Source organism: Elgaria multicarinata, chromosome 1 (assembly GCF_023053635.1).
Source record: "Elgaria multicarinata webbii isolate HBS135686 ecotype San Diego chromosome 1, rElgMul1.1.pri, whole genome shotgun sequence".
Classification (NCBI taxonomy): Eukaryota; Metazoa; Chordata; class Lepidosauria; order Squamata; family Anguidae; genus Elgaria; species Elgaria multicarinata.
The window spans coordinates 117,849,769-117,874,659 of record NC_086171.1 but is presented as its reverse complement, the minus strand read 5'-3'; the positions used below and the strand labels follow the sequence as shown (position 1 = coordinate 117,874,659).

Genomic DNA, 24,891 nt, shown 5'->3' with positions numbered 1-24,891 from the left:
AAAAATTTAAGTAGTTCCTCTTTCTGATTTGTACGTGAGCTTCTGTAAATTTGACAGACCAGGTATAGATAACTTTCAATTTAGCCAATCTCATGTAAGTACAGGGTTGTTGTTTTTTCATTATTGTTGTTTTTCCTTTCATTGCTGTCTGCATATATAGTTTGCTACAATGAGTTTATTCTTTTCTGAAATCAAATGGTTGTTTTTAAATCTTTTGCTATAACTTTTGAGAAACAAATAAACAAACATAAATAAATCTGCCTTTGGCTTCGAAGAGCATAGAAGGAGCAAAACGTTAGTTTAAATGCCTTTGCTATCCTAGCTTCATACTTTAATCTTGTATTCAGAGTATTGATTTATATCTCTCTTCCCCAACCTGATGCCCTTTAGATGTTTTGAACCAATGGAAGTTGACCAATGGAAGTTGAAGTCCAAAACATCTGGAGTGCAGCAAGTTGGGGAAAGCTGGTTGTGGTTTTGGCTTTGCTAATAAGTGTGCACATGCCCATCCATCAGAGGGCTGTCTAAAAGCCCCGGGTGCGTGCATGGTATCGATTATATGATGCCACTGCAATCGCGCGCCCACCCCGGGGCTTTCCGCCAAAGCTGCAGAGAAAAAAAGTCAGAGACTTACTCCGACTTTTTTCTCTGGAGCGAGGTGAAGATGTGCAAGGTGGTGTCAAGACAGCCCCTTGCCTCACTCCGGAGTTGCAGCAGAGGCGTGGCTGGGTGGTGCCTGGTGGAAGGCAACCTGCAATTGGTCGCCTTCCACCAGGAAGAGGCTCTAGTCCCTTGATGGCTGCCCAGAAAACCTGCACTCCTTGGCGTCAGGATTACCAATGCCATCCCAGGGGAGGGAAGCCGCAGGGTTTCTGAGGGACACGGCACCAACTCCACACTGCAGGCACAAAGGAAGTGTACGCTGCAGGCACAAAGGAAGTGTACGCAAGCAGACACTACCTCATTCTCTTCAAGGCAGGTTCGCATATGCTCATTCCTCACTTGATGACTGCAACATCGATGTTTGAATGGGCCATCACAGATATCACAAGTAGAACTTTTGTGCCACGTCCCATTCACAGTCCTTTTAATTGAAGTCAGTTCACACATTCTGCTGCCAGTCATCAAGTGCGTAGTGGCAAGGAAGCAGGTGCTGTACATGCATGTGTGTACCGGCCTTTGGTTTCAGAGAATCTCCCAGGTCTGTAATAGGATCCACACAAATGGGGAGAAAAATAGGAGAGCCATTTCCTGTAGACTCTCAATAGAGTACAAGGGAACATTAGATTGCATCAGTATGTATTAAATGTTAGATACTTTAGAAGATATGCCCCCCCCGGCAATCAATCAAGGTATAATATGTGGGGGAACAGCAAGAATGATGTTTCACATTTTAACAGAGGGGATGCATAGAAATTTGGGAGTTGGGGAGGAGGAGGAGGCAGGATTCACAGCAATGTTCAAAGACCTGAATACATTCAAAATTAAATTGCATAACGCAATGCATTTTAAGAGCCTTTTATCATTATTTTGTTTTTCACATACCATGTAATAACTTACAGTATAATAACATTGGTAAAAGTCAGCTTCCTTTTGACTGGAGCCTTTGGCATTCTTCCATGCTATGGTTCATACAATGCCATTCCATGGGTACAATCATTGAGTCAGCCAGAGATAGTTACTCTTAAGGAATAATCAAACATGGTCTGAAACACCGCACTTAGCATCCCTAATCATTATCCTTGGTGAAGAAGTGGACAGTCTTGCTTTTCTCTGTAAAAGCAACTGAATTTGAGGGGTCCAGATAATCAACAACCATTCCTGCTGTACAAATTGTTAATGTGAAACTATAAAAGTCAAACCACATGCACAAGATGTAAATGTCCATTCAATGTTTTGGGAATCATCAATTGCTTGTTCTTGTTTAATGTGGCAGTGCTGTATTGTCCAAGTCCGTCATAGACAAAGTCCAGTAATGGATGGTTGTGCTATATGTTTTTCTCCATACACATCTGTTTAGAAACAAAACAAAACAAAAATCTATCACCAGATGTAAATAACAAATCCTGATTTTTCCCCAATATATGCAGCTCCTCCAAAGTTTGATAGGATATGGCCGAATATTTCTTCCCTTGGGGTTTCTAACCCAAATCAAGGTAGGATTCTATAAAATTCCTACTAGTCTATAGTGACTTTAACTGCTTTCATAGAATCTCAGATGATGGCTAAAAGGACAAAAAAAAAAATCCTCTCTTGGGACTAAGAAAAACGTATACTGTCCAAAGCAACCTACTGAGAATTATTATCATAAAAATGAATCATACATGAAAAGGCTTTACATAATGTGGTACAGCTCTTCCTCACCAAAGTTATAAGCACTTTTATAGCTTAAATTGAATACGAGTCCCTAGAGAAGACTGGGATTGTATAGGCATCGAGGTTTGCATGATAAATACGTTTTGAGACTTTTGGAGTGCCAGTGATTCCCTTTGTCTCCATCAAATCATTTCTTAATGTCTCTCTCTTCTGCTTTGTTTTCTTAATTGAAATGAATGTTATTTCAGTTGGTATTCAGAGCCGAGGCTACGCTGAGACAGACTTGTGGCGTTGGCGCTAGCAAAACCTTATTCTCAGGGAATTTCTTTGAACAATGCAGCATTTTCAAAAACCTGGGCTTTTCTCTTCTCTGCCCCCCTCTTCCTTTTTTCCCCCAAGAAGCCAGGTCACAAGGAAGGTTGCTTCCCATATTCTTTGTGTGTGTGCGCGGGTGTGCTTAAAGCGTTACAATTTCCACCAGCACTGACAGCAATCTTTCTTTCTGAAATCCCTAGTGCACTCATCGTTCCACATCTGAATTCCAATGACATTCACACACACACAAAATTTACTGACAGACTGTGCCATGATGCTCCAGAAAGAAATGGAGTGGGTTTAAAAGGTGGATGGGGTGTGGGGGTGTGGAGATGAGTGATAATAATATATATAGTAAAAATGCTTGCATTTTTTAAAAGTTTGTGTTCCTACAAAGCTTTTACCCAGCCAATTCATTCCGTCAGGTGTAAACGTGGTCATTACTTCACATGGAATTATCTCATTTCCCCTCCCTAAAAGCAAACAGTATTGGTCTACAGCTTGCCATCATTATACACAGGATGTTCCTTTTGAACTCTAATGAATACAGATAGAGGAGGAAATGAGCATAAGAGGATCCAGGAAATGGCTTCTAAGCTAAACAAAATATATTAGCAATTTGTTGGCGAGCTAGATTGGAAAGGCTGCAGTCTTAGCCCTTGATCATAGTGATGAAATTGAGACTGCCCTAGATACATACATTACTAACAGCTAGAATGGCCTCAATCATGGGATCCATATTATATTATACAAGGGGTTTTTTTCCCCCTATGTCCCATAATGAAATGTACAGTAACACAGGGATGGGCAGCCTTTGTACTTGCGGGATCTACTTTTTTACTAGACCCCCAAGATGCACCAGCTGGAGCCTGGTGCAAAAAAGAATTTGTGTTGAGTACCAGAACTGAATAATGCTCACAATCTCTCCATGCAAAAATCCACTCTGGGTTACCCCCAAGCTTTCTTCCTTTTAGCTTATAATTCAGGAGGGGGGGTCATTTTGTCACTACCAGAGTTAAATAAGTGGGAGTCAGAAATACTTGTGGATCAATTGCAAATTACCCTGAGATCTACCTTTAGATCCATATTGATCTTCTCCCCACCCAGCTCTCCAGGTATAATTCTAGAGTGTGATTTATGTGTTTTATAAACAATTGACTATCAGCGATAAAGAATGAAATGAGATTCAGTTAGGATTTTTAAAGAATTTTGTTGTTTAACAAATGAATAGCAAGTTAGTTTGAAACTGGACTGCCCAATGAATTTTGAGCAATCTGGAATTAAGCATTGTTTCCGTAACAAAAAGGTCACGCATTAGCTAAACAATTCAGGCTATTATAGTCCATAATGTAAAAAGGATAACTAGACAGCCCTTTTCATATAAGGAATGAACTGTGTATTGTTTTGAATGGTTCTGTCGCTAAACCAGCACATTAGTAACGGTAATTAACATGGTGTTCTCCTGCTCATTCATAATCTATTCATGCTTCCCTTTTTCACACATACACAAAAAGGAGGAGCATGTGAATTACTATCACTGTGCTACAGAATACCCTTTGTGTACATTTTCATTCTTACTCGTGAGACTGCTTCGGCCACACCAATGGATGTAGTTACCTTGATCAGCTCAGTCAGTACAGACGTTTGTGTGCACGGTAGACACTAGACGGCAACACAGTGAGTTGTGTCGGCCGGGCTACTATGGAAATGCTTCTGCAAAGCTGGGCACTGAAAATGTAACCGTGGGTTTTGTTCTCCATCTTCTTTCAGCTGTTTAGTAAATAAGCCAGGCATTTCTACCATATCTCTTCATTTTACCAGCTGAGCCAGAATGAGCTCTCTCAGTGGAGGGGAGCTGTGCTCCTTTACAGCCATTTATTTCATGTCTTGAACTCAGGGCCGGTGCCAGACTATTTTGCGCCCTAGGCAAAGCGAGCTACTTGCACCCCCACCCCCCAAAAATTGCCAACTTCGATTTTTAAGAGCAGATGTTTTGTAGAAAAAATTAAAAGCACAAAACTTGAAACTGCTAAATTTATTATGTTTTTTCTTAAAACAGTTAATTTGTATAAAACTGTGACCCTTAAAAGTCAGTACTGCACCCCTCTGAGGTCTACGGCCTAGGCGGCTGCCTAGTTTACCTAATGGTAGCGCTGGCCTTGCTTGAACTCTAATTTGGATACCTGAATACCTGCTATGATGGCCCTGGCAAAAGGAATTGTAGGTATTTCTTCCCCAAAATCATGCCATGGTGATTGCTCAACTCCTGTCACTCTTAGGAATCACATAAACACCGAGACCAGCTTCCAAATAATGTGTCCACATTCTGTAGTTACAGCCATGGAAACACCACTATGATGTTCCTTTGGAGATTCTATTCAGTAGGAACCAATAGCAGGGTTCATGGGCTGCAATACCTGCCCACAATTTAATCATGTCAACCAGAGTACACAGTGCTCATCTAATTCAAATTAAATGCATGTTAGGCCAGATGCCCTCATATTAAGGAAAAAGCAGACAGATCCTATTAAAGCTGAAGACTTTACTTGCACCTTCATGATCAAGAGCAATGGTGGTACTCCTTGATTGTGTTTCTTATTAATAAATATTAGAATATATAGAGGCATTCAAATGCAAAATCTTACGGACCATAGGAACCCAATATGCATAAAGTCCAGCTCTTCAAAATGTAAGACAAGAATTTATTTATTTATTTTTCAAAAAAGAAATTTTAAAAATACCACATTAGAGATAGAAAAACCTGGGATTTTTTTGCTCACCGAAATTCTCCAAATTAAACTTTGAAGCTTGGTTTACCCCACACCCATTTTTGTTTGCAACTTATTTTTCTTGTTATTTTATTATTATTTTTTTCATTCAAATGTGAGAAGTGAACGGGGAAAGTGTGCACCCTTCACAAGATGGTGCTTGGCTGTTTAAACAGATCAATACTATAAATAGATTCCATTGGCGGTAATGCTTGAGATAAGGCCACAACCATCAAGGTTACCAAAATTGTGGTGGCCGTGGGTCTGTTCCTGAGTACAAACCAAGGGCTGCTTCATGTATTATGAATTTACAACAGAGATAGCATTCTCATATAGGAAATGGTGTGGACACCTATACATCCTTTTTGCTACCAAGTTGTTGGGTCTAATAACTATGTATATACATATTGAAATAGAAACATGTGCATTCAACATCTATGTTGAGGTACATGTGGACTACATGCAGTTTCCTACACAGAAGAGAAATCCATCCTGAAGCACTCCCCAAAACACCACCCTAATTCAGCAAAACATCTCTCTATTGTGCTTGAGAACTCCCTGCTTTTTTGAAGCCCAAACAGGTGGCACAGGATTAATATTGCTGCTTGTTAATATTTATTTATCGTATTCTTAATCTGCACAATAACAATTGTTCTCTGAGTGAATTAGAAATAGTTGGAAGAATAAAATATAATACAAAGAAAGTCAATGCAAGAAAATACAAAATAACAAAAAGCACAGGATATCTAAAAACCAATCTAAAAACCTGGAAACCAAGGGCCTTGCTAGACCCTGCCGGATAAGCCGGCAGGGAGGCGGGGCGATGGCGCGTTAACTTTAGCGCGCGCCGCCCTGCCTCCTAGACGGCCGACGCGCAGGGACGACGGAAGCCCTGCAGCATCGGCCATTTTTTTGTTTTGTTAAAGGGGCCACGTGCACCCCGAAGACTGCGGACAAGGTAAGGGTTTTTTAAAAAATTAAGCCCCCTGCCCCCTCTTTCCCCGCCCTCCCTCCCCCTCTCCCGTGTCACCCTGTGCCAGCCCTCCCTCCCCCTCATCGCCTTGTGCCAGCCCTCCCTCCCCCTCTCCCGTGTCGCCCCCGGAATCCCCCCTGGTCCGATGGGCACAGCGCTTAGCGCTGTGCCCAGTCCTTGGCTTTTTGCGGTTACTCGCGAGCGAGTAGCCGCAAAAAGCCACGGAAGTCGCTAGATGTTCCGCAGCCCCGGCCTCAGGCCGGAGCTGCGGAAAAGGCGCGCCATAAGCGACTTCGCTTATGGCGTGTTAAGGGAGGCTTTGGTGCGGCCTGGGGCCAGATTCCCCTGTGCGTCATGTGGACGCACAGCAGGGAAACCGGCCCTCAAAGCGCGCTAAGGCCTCGTCTAGCAAGGCCCCAAGTATTTCAAATAGCTGGGAGAAAAGAAAGGTCTTAATTCAGAAACTAGTTGGCTGCCATATATTGGTGGCTCACAAGTTCTGCAATACTGACATAAGTTCATGAATTCAGATGACTTATCATCAATCATCCATTCCAACTCCACGCCGAGATGGGATTCTTCTTACTTAAACTCTGTATGGTACACACTTATCAAAATTATATGGTACATGGTTGTCAGTTCTTTTGTTAAGAGCAAACTACTGATGCTCCTAACAAAATATTGATTCACCAGAGTCAGAAAAAAGTCTTCAACTGTTGTTTCAGAAGCAACACTATGTATTTCCCATATTAATGTTTACACTAAAAATTAAGCTTCTCTCAGTAGTCATTAGCTATCAAATTGTCTCAAATATCTGGCCTCCTGATAAGGTTCTATGTTGTTATTTTAACTGTGAATCTAGAGCTTTATATGTTATTGCTTATAAATGTTTTTACTACTTTTGTGCCTGGATTATAACGATATCTATTCACCACAATACATACTATTGTTCATGCATTATTGTAGTAACTTTAAGTATATTTTGTGCAGTAAAAAAACACAATGGAGCCACAGTAATCCACATTTTAAAATACTCTTTTAAAAAATCAATCAAACCTTAGTTTGTTCCAGTGTATAACCTGTTTAAATACTTTCTTTCAGTTGCTCCAAAATTAGCTTTGTCTACTGTTTCTTCTGTTCAAGTTCCAATCCCCAAGAGAGGTAGGAATTCTTGCATTCATACAGTGATTCCCTACCATTTGTTATGTGTTGTGTAAAAGATTGCACTGTATGAATCCGGAATAACTGTGGTGTGTACCTAGTATCATCCCATTAGTGAGGGTTTAATATTAAATACAAATTAAATAATTGTGTATTGCTAAGGATATAAACCATTACAGAGCAAATCAATATGATTCCTAGGCTGTATCTGCTTTAAAATAAAACAGCAAAACAAACATATATTTGACAGAATCAAATATGAATGATACTGTAATGGTTAAAAAAATGTTTTCTAGATTGTAATCTTTGCTACTATACAGTAAATGAGGAGCCATCATCCAGGAAAGAAAGGGCTACAGCATTGATTCTACAGACCAACCTTCCCAACCTGATACCTTTCAAATGTTTTGAACTCCCATGCAACTCCAGTATTCCTGACCATTGGCCACACTGCCCGGGGCTGATGGGAGTCAAAGTACAATACGTATGGAGAACACCAGGTTAAGGAAGGCTGTTATAGATTATTTTGAAGAACAAATAGCCAGTTTCAGAAGCATTGGGATGGATCCTGACTTATACTTAGAGTAAACCCATTGAAATTAATGGGAAATTTGCCAAGGCTAAATTAAGCCCCATTGATTTCATTGGGTCTGCTCTTAAGTATGACTAAGTCTGGATCCTATTCATTGTATTTGAAAACTACACTGAATGTATAATACCCTGTTCGCCCCCTAGCATAACTTGCAAACATCCTATTTGGAAACATGGTGCACAATCCATCAGAAAGCTTTCTTGAACATCGAAATGAATGGGTGTTGCATTTTTCTCTAGCTCTCATTCCTTCCAGTAGGTCTTAATGGATAGGTGCAACCCCCTCCTTGAAATTGCAATAATTATATTGAAATTCCCCTTTGACATCATCGGATGTTTTGCCTGGGCAAGAACCAGCAACATTTCTTTGACAATTTTGGGGCAACTGTAGTCTTGAATTTCCTGGTGAATTGTGTGCATTCTGTTGGATTCCATGTGCACTGATATGATTTCAATATTTAATCAAAATAATGGAATTATATTGACGTTTTGAAAGCATTCCACTGTTGCCTTGACAGCTCCCAGACAGCCTGACCCAGCTGAGCATCTGTCATTCATAGACTGGAAGTATTTTTGCTATTTTTTGTCTAATTTTTTCGTCTGTTTAAGCATTTGAAAGAAACAGTGTGTGTGTGTGTGTGTGTGTGTATTCCATGCTGTTGTTGTCGCTATGTCACTAGTTGTGGAATGAGAATTCCCGAGGCACATACAGGTTGATTAACAAAAGTTGACCTTATTTTTGCCCAGGAGACAGATAATGAGCCACACTGTGTGTTATGAAGCTGCAGCAAATTATGACTAATGGAGTAATTCTAAGTCAATAACAAAAATCAGATTTGTTTCCCAGTTGAGATTGAACAGAAGAAGAGGAGATTAATATTACAGGGAAAGAGTGTAAAAATATTTTCCTCTCATTTTACTACATTTAAAATATGGAATGGAAATATTTCCAAGCCCTACTGTGCTGCTTCCGCTGCTGAGGACATCCCAAAAAAGAGGAGCTGGTGTTTCGGCAGGAATAACAGAGTATTAAAAGATGAAAAAGGAGCAATGATATTGCTGGGGGGGGGGGTATTATAGAAGTAACCTGATGAAGTATTGCCCTTTGGGAAGTACAGAGAGTAGCCATTTTTTACCCTGAGGAGCTGTTGTAACAGAATTAATTGTTTCTCTGAGGATTGTGGGAAAGTAGAGCTGGTGGGGTGAAGGCAAGACTCAAAATCGGTCAGCTGGTTCCCTGGCATTATCCATCCAATCCATCCTACTACAACATTTAGACCCAGATCCCACAGTTCCCCTCTACCATAATGAGCCGATCTGCAATGAATTTTACTAGCATTTTATCTGCACTAGTACAACAAACCGAAAAGCAGAAATTTTAGGGGAAATTTGAAGGTGAGCTGTAAAATCCCTCACTATATCCAATTTACTGTTGAATTTAGATGTGGCTGAAAGAGGTGCCTGGTTGACTAGGCCCACTTTGCTGCTCCTTTTTCAGGCTGTGCATCACAATGTTGGAAAATCATTGTGGCTGATAACAGAAGAAATCAGGTGGTTGGGTTTGAGGAATGGTTGTGGCACTTTTGGATCACAATGGGCAAACCTCGCCCTCTTACAGCATCAACAAAATGGCGCAGAGCTGCAACTTTGGGGCCTGCAGAGAAGGCTGTGAGAGGAGTAAGTTTATTTTGGATCAGACTTGCTAATGAGCTATATAGTTAAAGATGAAGGGATCAGTGTATTTCTAGTCTGTATCAGTTTTGCATGTTCAGTCAGTCATTTCCATTCCATTTTCTGCAAATTAAAAGAAGAAACTTACTGAAGAAACTTACCCCAAAAAAATCACATGTAAATTGTACAGATTTTCTCCATACAATATTCTATTTGTAATGCCTTTCCCCATCCAAAAATGTTTGTAGAAATTGAGCTGAAAACTGCATCACAAAATTCAAAGACGTACACAGTCCAAACGATAACTGCATTCTGATCTGTATTAGTCCAAGAAGTGTGAATTTGGCCTGTTTGCTTAAAAATACTGACCGAATGAAATATTTCCCCATCCCTAGACATGGATGTATAAAAGCCCATATAGTCTTAGAAATTAAACATATATCAAGATTTTTCCATATACTAAGATGCTGGCCTGCCTTAAAGATGTCTCCTTTCTCTGACAACAACAAAAGTCTTGAAACACCTCACACAGTTTTGCTGGCACAATATTACATCAAGAGCAGGTCAACAGAGTAGACCATTGATTCTTAGGAGGCCCTCCAGAATTGTAGGTGTGCTGCTCCATCAATATCAGAAGTTCCAGGTCACCTGGGAGGAACCCACCATGTGGCTCCTTTCCCAATCAGCATCACCCCTTTTGGGAGATGGGAAAACAGTAGCATAAAAGGAGCCACCTTGTAGGATCATCATGGTAACCTGAAGCTTCTGATGTTACCAGAAAAGCAGAAGGAAAAACTCACAGCAGTTGTTCCCATTCCACTGAGGCGGGGTAAGCAATGTAGTGCCAGTGGGCTCCACTAACCCATGCTCACCTCCCATAAAACTGCAAAGTGCCCTACTGATACCTGTGGTTTATTTTATTTTAAAATGTAAACAGGGATATTTTTTTTCCTGAGGGGCTGGGATCAATTCAAAGCAAAGCACTGGTCAGCAGCCAGCTGCTGTTTTTATTCTCTGGGGGCACTCTTAGAAAGGAAAGATGGCAGGTGGCTGGAGGCCAGTGTTTCCCTTTAAAGTACTCCTTGCCTCCTGGGAAGGCAAAATGAAGGAAAGGTCAATGACTGGAAAAGCCCACCGCATGAAGATGGCAGCAAGGCAGCCGGGAGAAGGCTGGGAGGGTCACCCCACAGAGTAGAAAGAGAAGGGAGATCAGGGCCAGAAGAGAGAGAAATAAGTTACTCAGGTGAATGGCTCTTGTGTGCTGGGAGTGTCAAGAGTGAGTGAATTCCGGTGTAGGGGTGATCCTGAATGAAAGAGAGTTGTAGGTTCAAAGGAGTGGGTTTGTTTTGGAGCTCAGTTCTCACCTCTGCCACATATTTAAAATCTCAGGCAAGCTATTTGTGTTTTAGTCACAACAGTTTGCCTTCCTGTGAAATGGGTGTTTTGTGACTGACTGCACAGCCATTTTCTAAATGGGTGCCCTGCAGGCAGCCATTTTTGGGTAGCACCCATGACACTTCCTGAAAATTCCAAATGTGCCCACCATTCCCTAAAAGGTTGGAGCAGCCTGCAGTAAGGTGATGTTAGAAGTAGGGATGTAGGAGAATGTTTGCACATAGGGGAGTGCATTTTTCGAAAACAGTCTGCGAATGTGATCACTTTCAAAATATGCATATATTGAAAAATGTGCACGTTAAAATATGCATTTTTCAAAAAATACACATTTTCACCCTTTTGCCAATGGCTGGAAAGGGCAGACTTTTAGAAAAGTACGCACAGAAATGCACACTTTTTCCATTCGGATGTACACTTTACCCATTCGAACAAAAGGAAAACAGGTCAGAAACTAGAATGGGAATGTAACGAACTGAGCTTTGAAGTGGAGTTCAGAGCATCGTGGCAAACTCGAGCATCCGTGCTTCTCCCATCCCTACTTAGTAGCGGCCCTAGATGGCGAATCAAATGATTGACAGCAGCCTCCCACTTCACTGTTTCTTCAATGCCTCCCAACCCCCTTGGATAGCATTCCTTTGTTGTTCAGAAGCATCTGCTGAGTAGCATTACAATAAGGGTCCTTAGCTTCTGCTGCCCTAGTGCAGAGGGTATATTGGGTTTGAGCCAGTGGTAGCTGGTGGCTCTGGTTTCGGTGGGGCGTGAGTCATTTTGGGTTTCAGTCAAAATCAGCCAGCATCCCCAAAATGGGTTCAACACATTGAATAGCTGCTTTAGAGTTCTGGCTGGTTCTGAATGAAACCCAGAATTGACCCACACCCCACTGAAATTGGAGACACTAGCCTCCACTGGTTTTAGGTCTTCCAATGGACCCTGGTTGAAGCATAGAGGTAGATTGTGATATTGATCCTTCATGCTTTCTTTCCAATATTTCCAACTCTTAAATTTAAATATACCGTATTTATTTGGTTCTAAGACACACTTTTTACCCCATATAAACATCTCTAAAAACGGGGTGCGTCTTAGAATCGCGGGTGCATTTATTATTCCTTAGAATCAAAGCTTTTTTTCTGTTGGTGGTACTGAAATTAGTGTGTGTGTTACAATCGATGGTGCCTTAGAATTGAAGAAATATGGTATATAACTTACTAGTTATCTTAGAACTATTCCCCAACCTGCTCCATAATATACGTTTTGGTTGTAGTGCTGTAAATATGTTTGTGTTATCGTAACAAATTACAAGAAAAACAGTTTAATTGCTTTTTCTACATCCAGACACAGTTTGATTATTTCTTTTTAAGGGGCCCAATTTGCCAAAGTTAAACATTTTTAAATTCCATGCATTTCAATGAGAGACCAATGTATGTGCTGAAAGCTATGCCACACTTACTTGGGAGTAAACATCACTGAACCTAGAAGGACTTACTTCTGAGTAACCATGCATAGGAGTGCTCTGTAAATCGCACCATTTGAAATCAATGGAACTTGATCCCATGTTTAACATTCACTGGATTGCACGCAAAACATTCCTTATGTTGGCAATGCAGTTACAATTGTATCTCTGTATCTGCCACTTTCTTTCCTAACTATGTATTCATGCCTTATAACAGCAGAGGTTGTATAGTTCCATGTGGTGGTTGTCACTTATAATGCCACTGTTAAGCTGTTTTAGATGTTCAAAGCAATATGATCAAATTTTGTACCTCCTCTTTTTTTTTCTTTTTTTTTAAAAGAACATCTTTTAATTAGCTCCTGGTTAACAACTATGAAACAGATTGTTGCTAGTTGGCAAAGCAATGGAAATGATTTGCAATATGGCTTTAGAGTTTGGCCAACAGGATTTAGTGTGGGTTTGGTGTGAATAATGCCAGAATGATAGGAAATAGTTCAATTGGAGTAAATGTAGAACCCGTGGGTATAGGAGAAATTAGCATGAAATGTATGTCCCAGATTTAATTTGGGGTATAAATAGGTGTGCTGTATTCTGTCCTATGCAATATGTCTATCCCTTAAGACAAGAGTGTATAACCTTTTTTTTTCAGTTGAAGGCCACATTCCATCATGGATAATCTGATGAAGGTGGTGGTGGGCAGGGTCACAACCAAAAGTGGGCATGTCACCCCTTTTCTCTGTCCCTCTCTGCCACCTCATTTCCTTTTTCTTTCTGCCACACCCTTTTTCTCCATCTTCCTGCCTGCCCAGCAAAACTGCCAGGGAAAGGACATGCCACTCTTGTCAGAGGTCTGAAGTGACCACATGAAGAGGGCTTTTGAACGGAGGCTGAGGGCTTTTGAAAGTAGGCCAAGGGTTGCATACAGGTTGCCCAACCCTGCCTTAAGAGCTTTGAGGTTGACAGAGATTCCACATGTGTCATTTTCCCCATCACAGTATTGTAGTGAGGAAAGAAACACCATCTGGTCACCTACTGTCAGGTTCTTACAGAGACAGAAATACTTTTTTGGGTGGAATATGGCTCCCTTAAGGCTGAGGGACCTTTGCTACCAATTTACAGTGTTCCCCTACATGTTACCTGAATAGCACTTCCCTCCCTCCCTCCCTCCCTCTCTCTCTCTCTCTCTCTCTCTCTCTCTCACACACACACACACACACACAGAGAGAGAGAGCTCCTGTGATGTCTCTTAGGAGGAACTACATATCAAGTTACTTATATTTCACCTGGTTCCAGGTAAGGAACAATGTGCCTCATTTCCTCCCCAGGTGACCCTGCTTTGGAAAGAGAGACATGTAGGGATTCCCTGTCAGGCAAGTTGAGCTCTGTGGCCTTTAAAGTTCATCAACTTTTATTATCCTTTTTGATTAAGTTCTTTGTTCCTTGTTTTATATTTATATTTTAATCATTCATCCCTTTGAGCTAATTTTAACAGGCTTTGAATTCAGGGAATGGGGAGGTCTTACCTTTGTAAGATTTTTTTAAAAAAAAACTGTTGAGGTTTTATCTGCCCTAGCTGTTTCAGCTGTGTGAGAGTCGTCACAATTCTCTGCATTTTTCTGCTGTTGTCTGCATTAGAAATTTGAAAGCTGCTCAACATAGCTAATGCAGCAGAATCAAATGGTTTGGAAAGGAACCATGAGCACTTTAGAGTTCAGCCTGAAACCCAGAGCAGATTCACCAGCCACTGATACAGGAGTCACCAGCCTCCACTGCTGGAGAGGTGTGGTTGGGATCTAGATATGTTGTATCTAGCTGTGAGACCCCAATTCTCATCTATCCACAGTGCAGAGAAGACAAGGAACTAACCTTTCCTAGCCATCTGCACCAGCTACTCATTCAAACTACGTTAGCATCTCTTTCCTGTATTTCGGGAGAGTGCATATGTTCTATTGCCCTCCACCCCACCCCAGTGCTTTGGGAGCAAAAAAGTGGAATTTTTTTCAGGCACCCTCCACTGCAAGGGTATCAGTGAAACAAAGCTTTTGTTTCTTTAATAATTCTATGTAGAAGTTCTACAGATACAGGATTTACGATCATTGCATTCCAATGTTTTCTCTTGCTCAGCCAGTCTATTACTGGATCTACATTGTCTGCATACTTTTACAGAGATGAGAGCCACATACATGGCTTGCGTACCTACTGTGGTGCTATCTACTATATTTTCCTCAACAGCAGCCTTCCTATCTCCATCCTTTCGCAGTAGCATGCAACATTGGACAATGGAATGCCATTCGTGGGATGTGTTGCAACACTGCATGCCTAGATTGCATGTCTAGAGTGCACCAGACAATTCTCTGGATTGGTAATCATCATTTCATGTACAGTTAAACCTTATGTGTGAATTGGAAACATATGCACAAAGGGATTGTTCACAACCCACATTTGTGATCAGTTCAGGACTTTAGAAAATCCTTGCTTTATTTATTACATTGTGAATTTAACTGCATTTCTATACCACCCACTAGCTGAAGCTCTCTGGGAAGTTCACAAATTAAGGTTAAAACCTATACACACACAATTTGTAAGATTTAAAACAGGCACAGAATACAACTAAAGCATAGCCAAAAGCAGAGGACAATGGTAGTGGAAGGATCTTTAAAACTGAAAGGAACAAAATGCCTGGGGGGAAAATAGGTTCTAGGTGAGCTTCTCTGGGAAGAGCATGCCACAACTGGGGTGCCACCAATGAAAAGACCCTCTCTCTACTAGCCACCTGCTTTGCTTCATTTAGTGGGGGAACCTGAAGAAGGGCCTCAGCTGTACCTTAGTGTCCAGGAAGGTATACATGGGAGCATCTTCAGGTATCTTTGCTCTAAGCTATTTAGGGCATACCAACATTTTGACTTGGGCAGAAATGAACTGGAAGCCAGTGCAAATGGCAAAGCAGTGGCATAATATGTTCATATTGCTCCATCTCAGCTGACAGTCTTGCTTCCCTGTTTTGTACTAGCTGAAGTTTCCAAATTGTTTTCAAAGGCAGCCCCATGTACAGCACATTGTGGTAATCCAACTGGGATATTACTATAGTGTGGATAATGGTAGCAAGCCTATCTCTATCAAGATAGGATTACAGTTGGCCAGACCAAGCTGATGTACCACTTGTGCTTCTAGTGGCAAATGCACTCCCAAACTGTGGACCTAATCCTTTAGGGGTAGTGCAACCCCCTCCAGAGCAAGTTGGTCATCACCTAGCCAGCCAGACAAACCACCGAGTCAAAGAACCTCCATCCTTTCTGGACTGAGACTCAGTTTATTGCGCCTCATCCAATCCATTATTGTACCCAAGCACTGGTTCAGAACACCTACTGCCTCATTTTGATTGGATAAAAAGGAGAAACAGTGCTGGGTGTCATCCGCGTATTGGTGATACCTCATTCTGCATCTCCCTCACCAGTTTCTTGTAGATGTTTAATGGCATCAGTCAAAATAGAGTCCTGTGGAACCAATAATATAACCACCATGAGGCAGAACAATCATTCCTCCAATCCCACCTTTTGAAATCAACCATCCAGGTAGGAGCAGAATCACTGCAATACAGTACCCCCCATGCCCCAAACCAGGCAGACTATCCGGAAGGATATCATGGTCGATGCTATCGAAAGCCACTGAGAAGCCCTAAAGAACCAACAGGATTGCCTCCCACCACCATCCTTCAGCAAAGTCATTCTATAGGACAACCAAGGAGGTTTCCATTCCCAAAACCTGCCCTAAAGTCTGATTGAAATTGATCTAGAAAGTTAGTTTTATCCAAGAGTTATTGGAGTTGACCAGTTGAGACTTTGCCCAAGAAGAGGATATTGGCAGCTGGTTTATAGTTGTTTAAATTGTCTGGTTTTTTGCAGACAAATGTGCTGCCCATCCATTGCCAGTGTTTGTTTTGGAAATAGCTGTGGAAATAAATAAAAGGCTTGGCATATGGCTAATTTGTATGTGTGAATAGGCTGAACGTTCTGTGCGTATACCCATGTAAACCTCTGAGAATTGGGAGTGGGAGGGGAGACAAGATAGAAAGTCCTTCCCATGAATTCTCATATGGATTATGGAATACAAAAATGCCTCAGGACTTAAAATGTGTTCACAAGTCAGACCACTGTGGTACCATCTTACACGTTTCATTGAGTCATGTATGCGGATTATTGCAATGATTTCCATATCTGATAAGATGATCCAGACCCATGGTTTGTCTCTTAAAGGCATGCTTATCAGATAAAACTGCTGCATGCTGTAGCAAGTGCAACTTTCTCCTTACTGTTCTTATCAATACTTTCTAATTTTAGCTCTGGATTTCATATCAAGACTGTGGAAATTGAGAGCTGGGCAGGCAATCACAATGCTGCTCAGCATAAAATACCAGATAGATTGTCATGTTCTGAAATGCGAGTTATATGGATGTTGGAGACATCCACTTGGAGTTTGGTGGGTTTTCTTGGCTCGGCCCCCAGGCTCCAATTCTGTTCCTGCTATGGTGCCTGAGAGCTCCGGCTATTGGGCGATATAGAAATGTAATAAATAAATAAATAAATAAATGATTTGATCTGCAGTGAGTCAGGCCACTTTGTGGGTTTTATGGGAATTTTGCACATTTTTAGGAAGTTTATGCGATTTGCACAAATTTCTGAGTAATTTGTGCAAATCATGGCCAAATTTGTGCAAATCGTAGTCATATTTGCATAATTTGCACAAATTTGGCCATGATTCATGCAAATTGCTCAAAAAATTGCACAGTTTGGAGAACCTTAAAATGCACCCCAAAAAAAGTTCCAGGGGTTCAGGGGATAGACCACAGTTTGGCTGGCAGACGCAAAGCGAATCTTAAACACTTAAGCATTTTGCGCTAAACGTTATGACTTAGCTTGTCATGTGAACCATTCCTAACCATGGTGACTCACTAAGCACTTCCTGCAAGTGGTTAGTGCTATCAGTCTAACCATGACTTAGTGTGTTGTCTGAACAGGCCCCTTGACTGTTTGTGACATGAAGCTGTTTTCCCACAACTGCTTTCTTCTAGTAAGACAGTTGGCTTGTTGCAACTGCCCCAAATATCTTCCTGCTAATTAACAGCTGCCCCCTTTGTCATTCTAGCATCACCAGGAGTAGGTGTGTGCTCACTATGTATGTGATTTCACTTGATTATTGGATCACGAAGTGTGTGTGTGAGTCTGTTGCCCTCCTCCTTTGGCTAACCCTGGAATTCCTGCGTTTTTGAGACTGCGGGTCTGCTGGTAGTTGGATGTGTTATCGTTCTGGATCCTGGTTCCCCTTCCAACAAGAGGATGGAGGTGTGTGAGGTATTCCCCAGTGACTGGTAGTTGGATGTGTTATCATTCTGGATCCCCTTCCAACAAGGGGATGTAGGTCTGTGAGGTATTCCACAGTGACTGCCCTGTGAGAGTAAGTTTGGAGTCTGAGCAGGTGAGATAGTTAAAGGCTTGGGTTTGTTTTCCATGTTAGGTATCCTCTGTTCTTTTGTCTCTGTAAAAGCTCTTTTGATAACCTCTGTGTGTGTGTGTGTGTGTGTGTGTATACACACACACACACACACACACACACCTTCCAATTTGCATGGGAAGTGTTTGATTGAGGTTTCTGACCAAAACCCCTTGTGGCCTAACCACTAAGAAACACTACCAAGCCCTGGAAGGGGGGAGTTGCTGCATAATGAGGCTCAAGTAAGCTACAACTCCATAACAGTATTATAATTTGCTGCGCAGATTTGCCACTTCAAAGATCATGGCCATTAATTAGCATTCCAATTTATACTTTACAATCCAGTGGGGGGGGGGGTTTCTCTTAAACTATGATGTTAACCAACTCGGTTACATTTGTAAAGGCAAAGAGGAGCTCTGTTGTCAAAAACTCTTCAGTCTCCTCCTTTATTGTGTGCATTACTTCAGTGTCCAGACAAAGTCAGCTGACAGTTGACAGACAGCACTTATATAGCTAACAGGGGCTCAGTGGATTCAAAAGATATAATCAACACACCAGCTGATCAAAGGCATAGCTGGAAGGAGGGAAGGAAAGCATGGCTCTTACTCATAAAGCTTCAATTAAGAAATTAAATAATGGATGAAGATGACTTTCTTCTGTTAGGGAGCTCCAGGCTAATGTGGTTGGGGGGGAAATGTCTTGGGTTCTGGTTCCCCTCCCCCCTATACTTCCAAGTGTCTTGTCTTAATGGATTAGAAAAAGGCTATTCTCAGTTGTCTGTTTTCAAGAGCATTTGCCAACATCATTCAGCCAGGTGAGGTGGCTGGCTGCTAACCTAATGTCCACCGTTGTGAAATAAATTGACTGTGTGGTTCTTTTTTCATTGGTGTGTGTGTGTGTTAGGGAGAGGGGTATAAACAGTGGGCAGTGTCCAATTGTGTTATTGCGCTAATGATGTTGCACAAGCAGAAACTAGCTTCTGAACTATGCACAAGAAGAGAATCAAGCAAATGATATGTTTATGCAAGCACAGCTGTGCAGCCGCTTGTGCTTCTGCTTGTGCAAGTGATTGTGTGTACGCTTGTGCAAGCATAATGTTCAAGCACTTGTGCTGTGGAAAGATTCAGTGGAGTTGCACTAGCACTATTTGAATTAGCAGAATTACACCATCGGATACTGCCCAGTAGGAGCATGCGCTCTGCCCCAGAATGATCTGGTAACCGCGAACATCTGCAGAGATCTTCCAGAGCAGAGATTGGCCACTTCCAAACCCATCGATTAATATCACAGCAGAGATGTCCAAAATCGGAGCTTCTAAAGTCTCTAAAATTATCCTGCTCTCGCTCTGTGTGTGTGTTTGTGTAAATTGAAAATCTCCATATTTGGAAGACACTGAGTGGGATGAGGGGTATCTTTGATATTGACTTCTGTGGCTAACCAATTAGGAATTGCCACAGCAGTGTCCGTGACTGTATTCTCCTCCAATCGCATTGATCAGGGGAGTGGGAAACACTAACTGGCTGCTGATTCTGGCCGTGGGGGTTGGGGAGGGATAGAGGGCACATGTTTCTGCCAGGACTCATAGAAGTTAATCCACAGTGTGAAAGTGCTGCTGAGCTGGCTGGCATCATGACTGAGAAAGCTTCTACACCTGAATCAGGCACAGGCAGGCTCTTTATTTCAGTGGCTGGGCTTCCAGTGTGGGGATGGGGGGCTCCATCCAATAGTTCTGGAGGGCACCAGGTTGGAGAAGGCTAGAGTGGGAAATTCCAAAAAAATCAAGGCATGAATTGATCTGATTGAAATGGCATGGCTAAAGCCCTCCTTAAGAGCTATCACCATGCCCTGTTTCATCTCTTTATATATAAAAATTATGCAGACGTAAGCATTTTTGTTAATTTCCATTTTTAAAATTCCTAAAAATCAAAGCATGAACCTATCTGATTTAAACTTGGCCAGGCTAAAGCCCTCCTTAAGAGCTATCACTGTGCCAAGTTTTATCGCTTTACCTTTAAAAATGATGGAGCTGTAAGCATTTTATTAATTTCCATTGATTAGAGCTGTTATCTGAAAAGGGGCAGTTCTCCAACAGGTAATCTGATGGGGTGGAGTATGGGGAGCTGCTCTGAAATTGGGGCAGACCCCCTTTGCACACACCCCTACTGCCCAATATGATTAACAGCATAGTTTCATCTAATTATTTAAATGTAGGCTGGTAATTCTAATGGCACGTAATTTCAAATAAAAGATGAGAGTTAACATAGAGTTGTCAAAATGCTATGCTTCAACAAATAAGAAGAGAAAGGTAGATTTCAGTCCAATGCACTTACCAGGCAGAGGGGTGGGAAGCCTCTAACTACCACACCAGTCTGGCAAGGACTATGCAATAGCAAGTTTGTGGTTTCTTCACAGCCAAAAAAACCTCTCCCAGCCTGAACAACAATTAGGTGGGGGGAAAGAACCATTTGATTTGCTCCACCCATATTTGGTTCCATATTTGGTGTTCAAAAGGTCCTGGGATGGTGTGCAAAGAATTATGGGAAACAGTTCTCATACTGCTGCCAGTTAAGTGGGATCATTTCCCAAATTGAGCCTTGGAATTGTGGCTTCAGATTACTAATTTATTGGGTATCTGATCAATTTGTTTTGCCTTAGTTTGCCATGGAGATAGTGATAGCTAACTGGATAGATTTTTCTGTTGGCAAGGGATGATGACTGTCATGTGAATGCTTTGCAACTACTAGTAGTTCATTATGTCCCTGAATCTCTTTCATTCCCCTTGATTTCACCATAACTAAGGGCCAAATTAAACATTCTTCTAACCATGCATAATGAAGCTATGCATGATAGGTTTCTTTACCACAGTGTAAGCACACATGGCCCTGATCAGGATCACAGCATTCCAAGAGGGATTAAACCTCCATCGACTTCAATAGATACCTTTTCCCCTTGTCTTTAACCCCCTGATGGGTTGGGAAATGGGGGGGGTAACCTCCCCTCCTGTAGCACCATGGCCCCAATCCAAAATGGTTACACTGGAATAAAGAAATTATCACACATAGCTTCTCTAAGAACATTTAGTTTGGGCCTAAGAGTTATGGAGCAACTCCCCATGAAGAAAGATGACAGTATTTGGGGGAGGGGGTTAACACAGGTGTGAAATTATGTGCAATGTGGTGAAAATGGATAGGAAGAAGCTTCTCTCCTTCTCCCATAATACTTATCAGGGTTGTCCCATGAAACTGAATGGACAGACAACAGAAAGAACCTCTTCACTCATTACACAGTTAAACTATGGAATTCACTCCCACAAGCTGTGGTGAAGACCACCAATCTGGACAGCTTTAAAGGGGGTTTGGACAAATTTGTGGAGGGTAAGGCAATCAATTGCTATTAGTCATGATGGCTATATATTACTGCCAGTGTGAGCAGCTGTATGCCTATGTATAGCAGTTGCTGAGGAACATGAACCTGAGGGTGCTATTACACTCATGTTCAGTTTGCGGGCTTCCCAGAAGCATCTGGTTGGCCTCTGTGGGGTCCTGCAGAACTCTTACGCTCTTAGTTCACATGTTGGATTTTTTCTTTCATTCATCATGAACCTGACATATTGAAAGAAAGAGCAGCCATGATACTTCAGGGCAAGATTTACCAAAGCAGGAAGTTGCATGTGCATTTAGCATCCACTTCCTTCTTTAACTGACGAACATTACCAATGGCTGTATTCCCAATTTCATCCATCTTGATTCATTATCAGGATTTTTGTGAGAACAGCCAGTGTTAACATGTGATGGGAGGCATTGGACATGAAGGTGGAAACAAAAGCCCTTCACATTTTTACCTGGTCATATCACTCTTACATTGGTTTATTTATTAATTTAAAGAATCTGTTTGTCCTACCCCTTCAAAGCCTTTTTCTCGGGAAGGAAATAGAGACAAACCAAGTGAAACAGTTAAAAACATGAGATAAAACCAGCATAAAAACAGATTCGGCAGAGATGAACATAATTTTTAATGCCTGGGGAAATTTAAAGGCTTTCATCTGATGCTCGAAAGATAGCAAAGTAGGTCCTGAGCAGACCTCCTGAAGGACGGCATTAACTGGGGCACCACCACCAAAAGACACTTCTTTTCATTGCTATCCACCTCACCTCAGATGCTGGAGACACCACAAGAGGGTGTCTAAAGACAATATACAGGCAAGCTGGTGTGGAGGCATGTCATCCTTCAGGTACCCCAGTTCTAAGCCATATATAGCTCTGAAGTTAAGCACTAATCCTTTGACTTCAACCCAAGAATGGATCCAGTGCAGCTCTAGACGCAAAGGCAAAATAGGAACGGAATGCCTGGTCCCAGCTAGCAGCCAAGCGGCTGTATTTTGAACCATCTGAAATTTCCAGAGAGTCTTCAAAGGCAGCAGTCCATTAAAAAAAAAAAAAAAAGTTAGCGTAATCTACTCTGGACGTTCTCAGAGTATGGATTGCTGTGACCAAACTATCTCTGTCCAGAAGGGATCATGGCTGAAAATGCCTGGTGGGAGGCAATTCAATCCATGGAGGCAACCTGGGCTTTGCATCACAAAGCTGGACCAATAAGCATACCCAAGCTGTGCACCTTCAAGGGCATGGTCCTTTAACCCCATCCAGAGCATGTTGCACCGCAATGGGCATCTGGCATGCAACATGCATCATGAGACATTATCATCCGTGTATTCAACTTCTGGCAAGATCACCTCAGTTTATTTTTGAAAGGGTCTACCACTGCCCACTGTACATTGCATACTGGATGCTGACCCATCAAAACCTATGAAACCTACAACTGCAAATGCTTTAGCTCCATTAGGCCAACTGACTCTACAGCTACCCTTGGCGCATTGTCATGGGTGTCTAATCATTCTAACCTGCCTGAAAAGAGATGCCACCTTCATAGCCGTCAAACATCTGTTGTTGTCCATGTACGCTACTGTAACATTAATGAACATGTTGTGCTGCTCTTCATTCATAAACTGTTCATGCTTCATTTTTTTTAATTAAAAAAGGGCATGTGAATTGCTATGACTCTGCTACAGAATACCTTTGTGTACGTTTTTGTTCTTCCTTGCAAGACTGTGAATGCTTCGGCCACTCCAACCGGTGCAGTTACATCGATCTGCTCAGTACATTCATTTGTGTGAGCTGTAAACACAACACTAGAGGGCAGCACTGTGAGTTGTGCAGGCTGGGCTACTACAGAAATACTTCTGCAAAGCTGGACGATGAAAATATATGCATAGGTCAGTTCCATTCTAATTCTGGCATTACGTTCTCTGCCTTCTTTCAGTCATTCAGACCTTCTTAGTACATAAGCAAGACCATTTCCACAATTTACCTTTGTTTTCCCAGCTGAGCCAGAATGAGCCCTTTCGGTGGAGTCATCTGTGTACCTTGCATGTATCTCTTTTGAGTCCTGAACTTCCAGTTTTAATACTTGAATAAGAACTACTAGTTGGCTCTGATGATCATGGCAAGAGATTGTAGACATTTCTTCCGAAAAATCACGCCATCACTCTTAGAAAAATCACATGAGCACCAAAATCAGCTTTTCTATGACGTTCCTCTGAAGAGTCTATACAGTAGAATTCAATAACCGGATTCACAGCTCCTGCCCATAATTTAATCCTCTATATATGATCTCAATCAGAGCACATGGTGCTCATCTACTTGCAGCAAATTAAATGCATGCTAGGCCAGATGCATTCATATTAAAGAGAAAGCAGGGCAATCCTATTGAAGCTGAAGACTTCATTAGTACCATTATAATCAAGAGCAATGGTGGTACTTTTTGATTCTGTCCCCTTACATAGGATTACATAGCAATGTTTAAAAGCCAAATTTTACTGACTATAGGAAACCATCAAGCATAAAGTCCAGCTCCTCAAAAAAAACACAAATAAAACATTTTTCAAAGAAGATGCCACAATATGCTCTCATATAAACTCCCTAAAGGGAAAGGTAGACATCACCACTTATTTCGCTTCATGAGGTGGAACCTCTGGTGTTCGGTTGTTCAAGCAGCTGAAAGCATGATAGATTCCATTGGCTACAATGCTTGAGACAAAGCCACAAGTATCAAGCGTACTGATGTGGTGGACGTGGGGTCTAGCCCAAATGCCATGAAATAAAGGAGAATGCCATGAAATAGAGCCACTTGTGCATTATGAATTTTCAACACAGATATCACTTCCATGTAGAACACTGTGTGTGCTTCTGCATGCACAACATAAGTGTAAATAAACACGCTTGTGCCCGTTTTGCTACCAGGTTGTTGGGACTACCAACTGTGTGTGTACATATGGAGTACATGCAATTTCCTACATGGAAGAGTTGTCCATGCAGGAAATCCATCCTGAAGCAGCCCAAAAGAACAGCCTGCTCAATTTGTGCCTCACCAAGCCAAATTCAGCAAACTAGCCCTGTATTGTGGCACACCAGGTGCTAGATAACTCCCTGGTGGTGGTTGTTTTTTGCAGCACAGATATGCGGCACAATTAGGGTGGCCATGTGTCATGTTTTAGAGAGGACAGTCCTCTATTTAAAGATAAAGAACCATAAGAACTATTGTTTATCAACATCAGACTGAACAGGCAGGCACAGAGGTCACCTGGCCACAGTTTTCCACTCTATGGTGTCATGTATTTATTTGTATTTAATCTCCAATAATTATTTCTAAATTTCCATTTACACGTATGAATTAGCATATGCAAATTTTATGCATATCAGCATCGC

The 24,891-nt window shown here is 41.7% G+C and overlaps 1 protein-coding gene across 1 annotated transcript in view; it reads left to right on the top strand.

The window, feature by feature from the left end:
• The window catches only part of NTNG1 (netrin G1), a 299,231-nt gene that overhangs the window by 219,110 nt on the left and 55,230 nt on the right, over positions 1-24,891 (top strand). Inside the window, exons 6-8 of the mRNA XM_063135534.1 lie at positions 2,091-2,156; positions 7,474-7,533; positions 23,232-23,399. Coding sequence (XP_062991604.1) covers positions 2,091-2,156; positions 7,474-7,533; positions 23,232-23,399 — 294 coding nt within the window. The remainder of the gene's footprint in view (positions 1-2,090; positions 2,157-7,473; positions 7,534-23,231; positions 23,400-24,891) is intronic.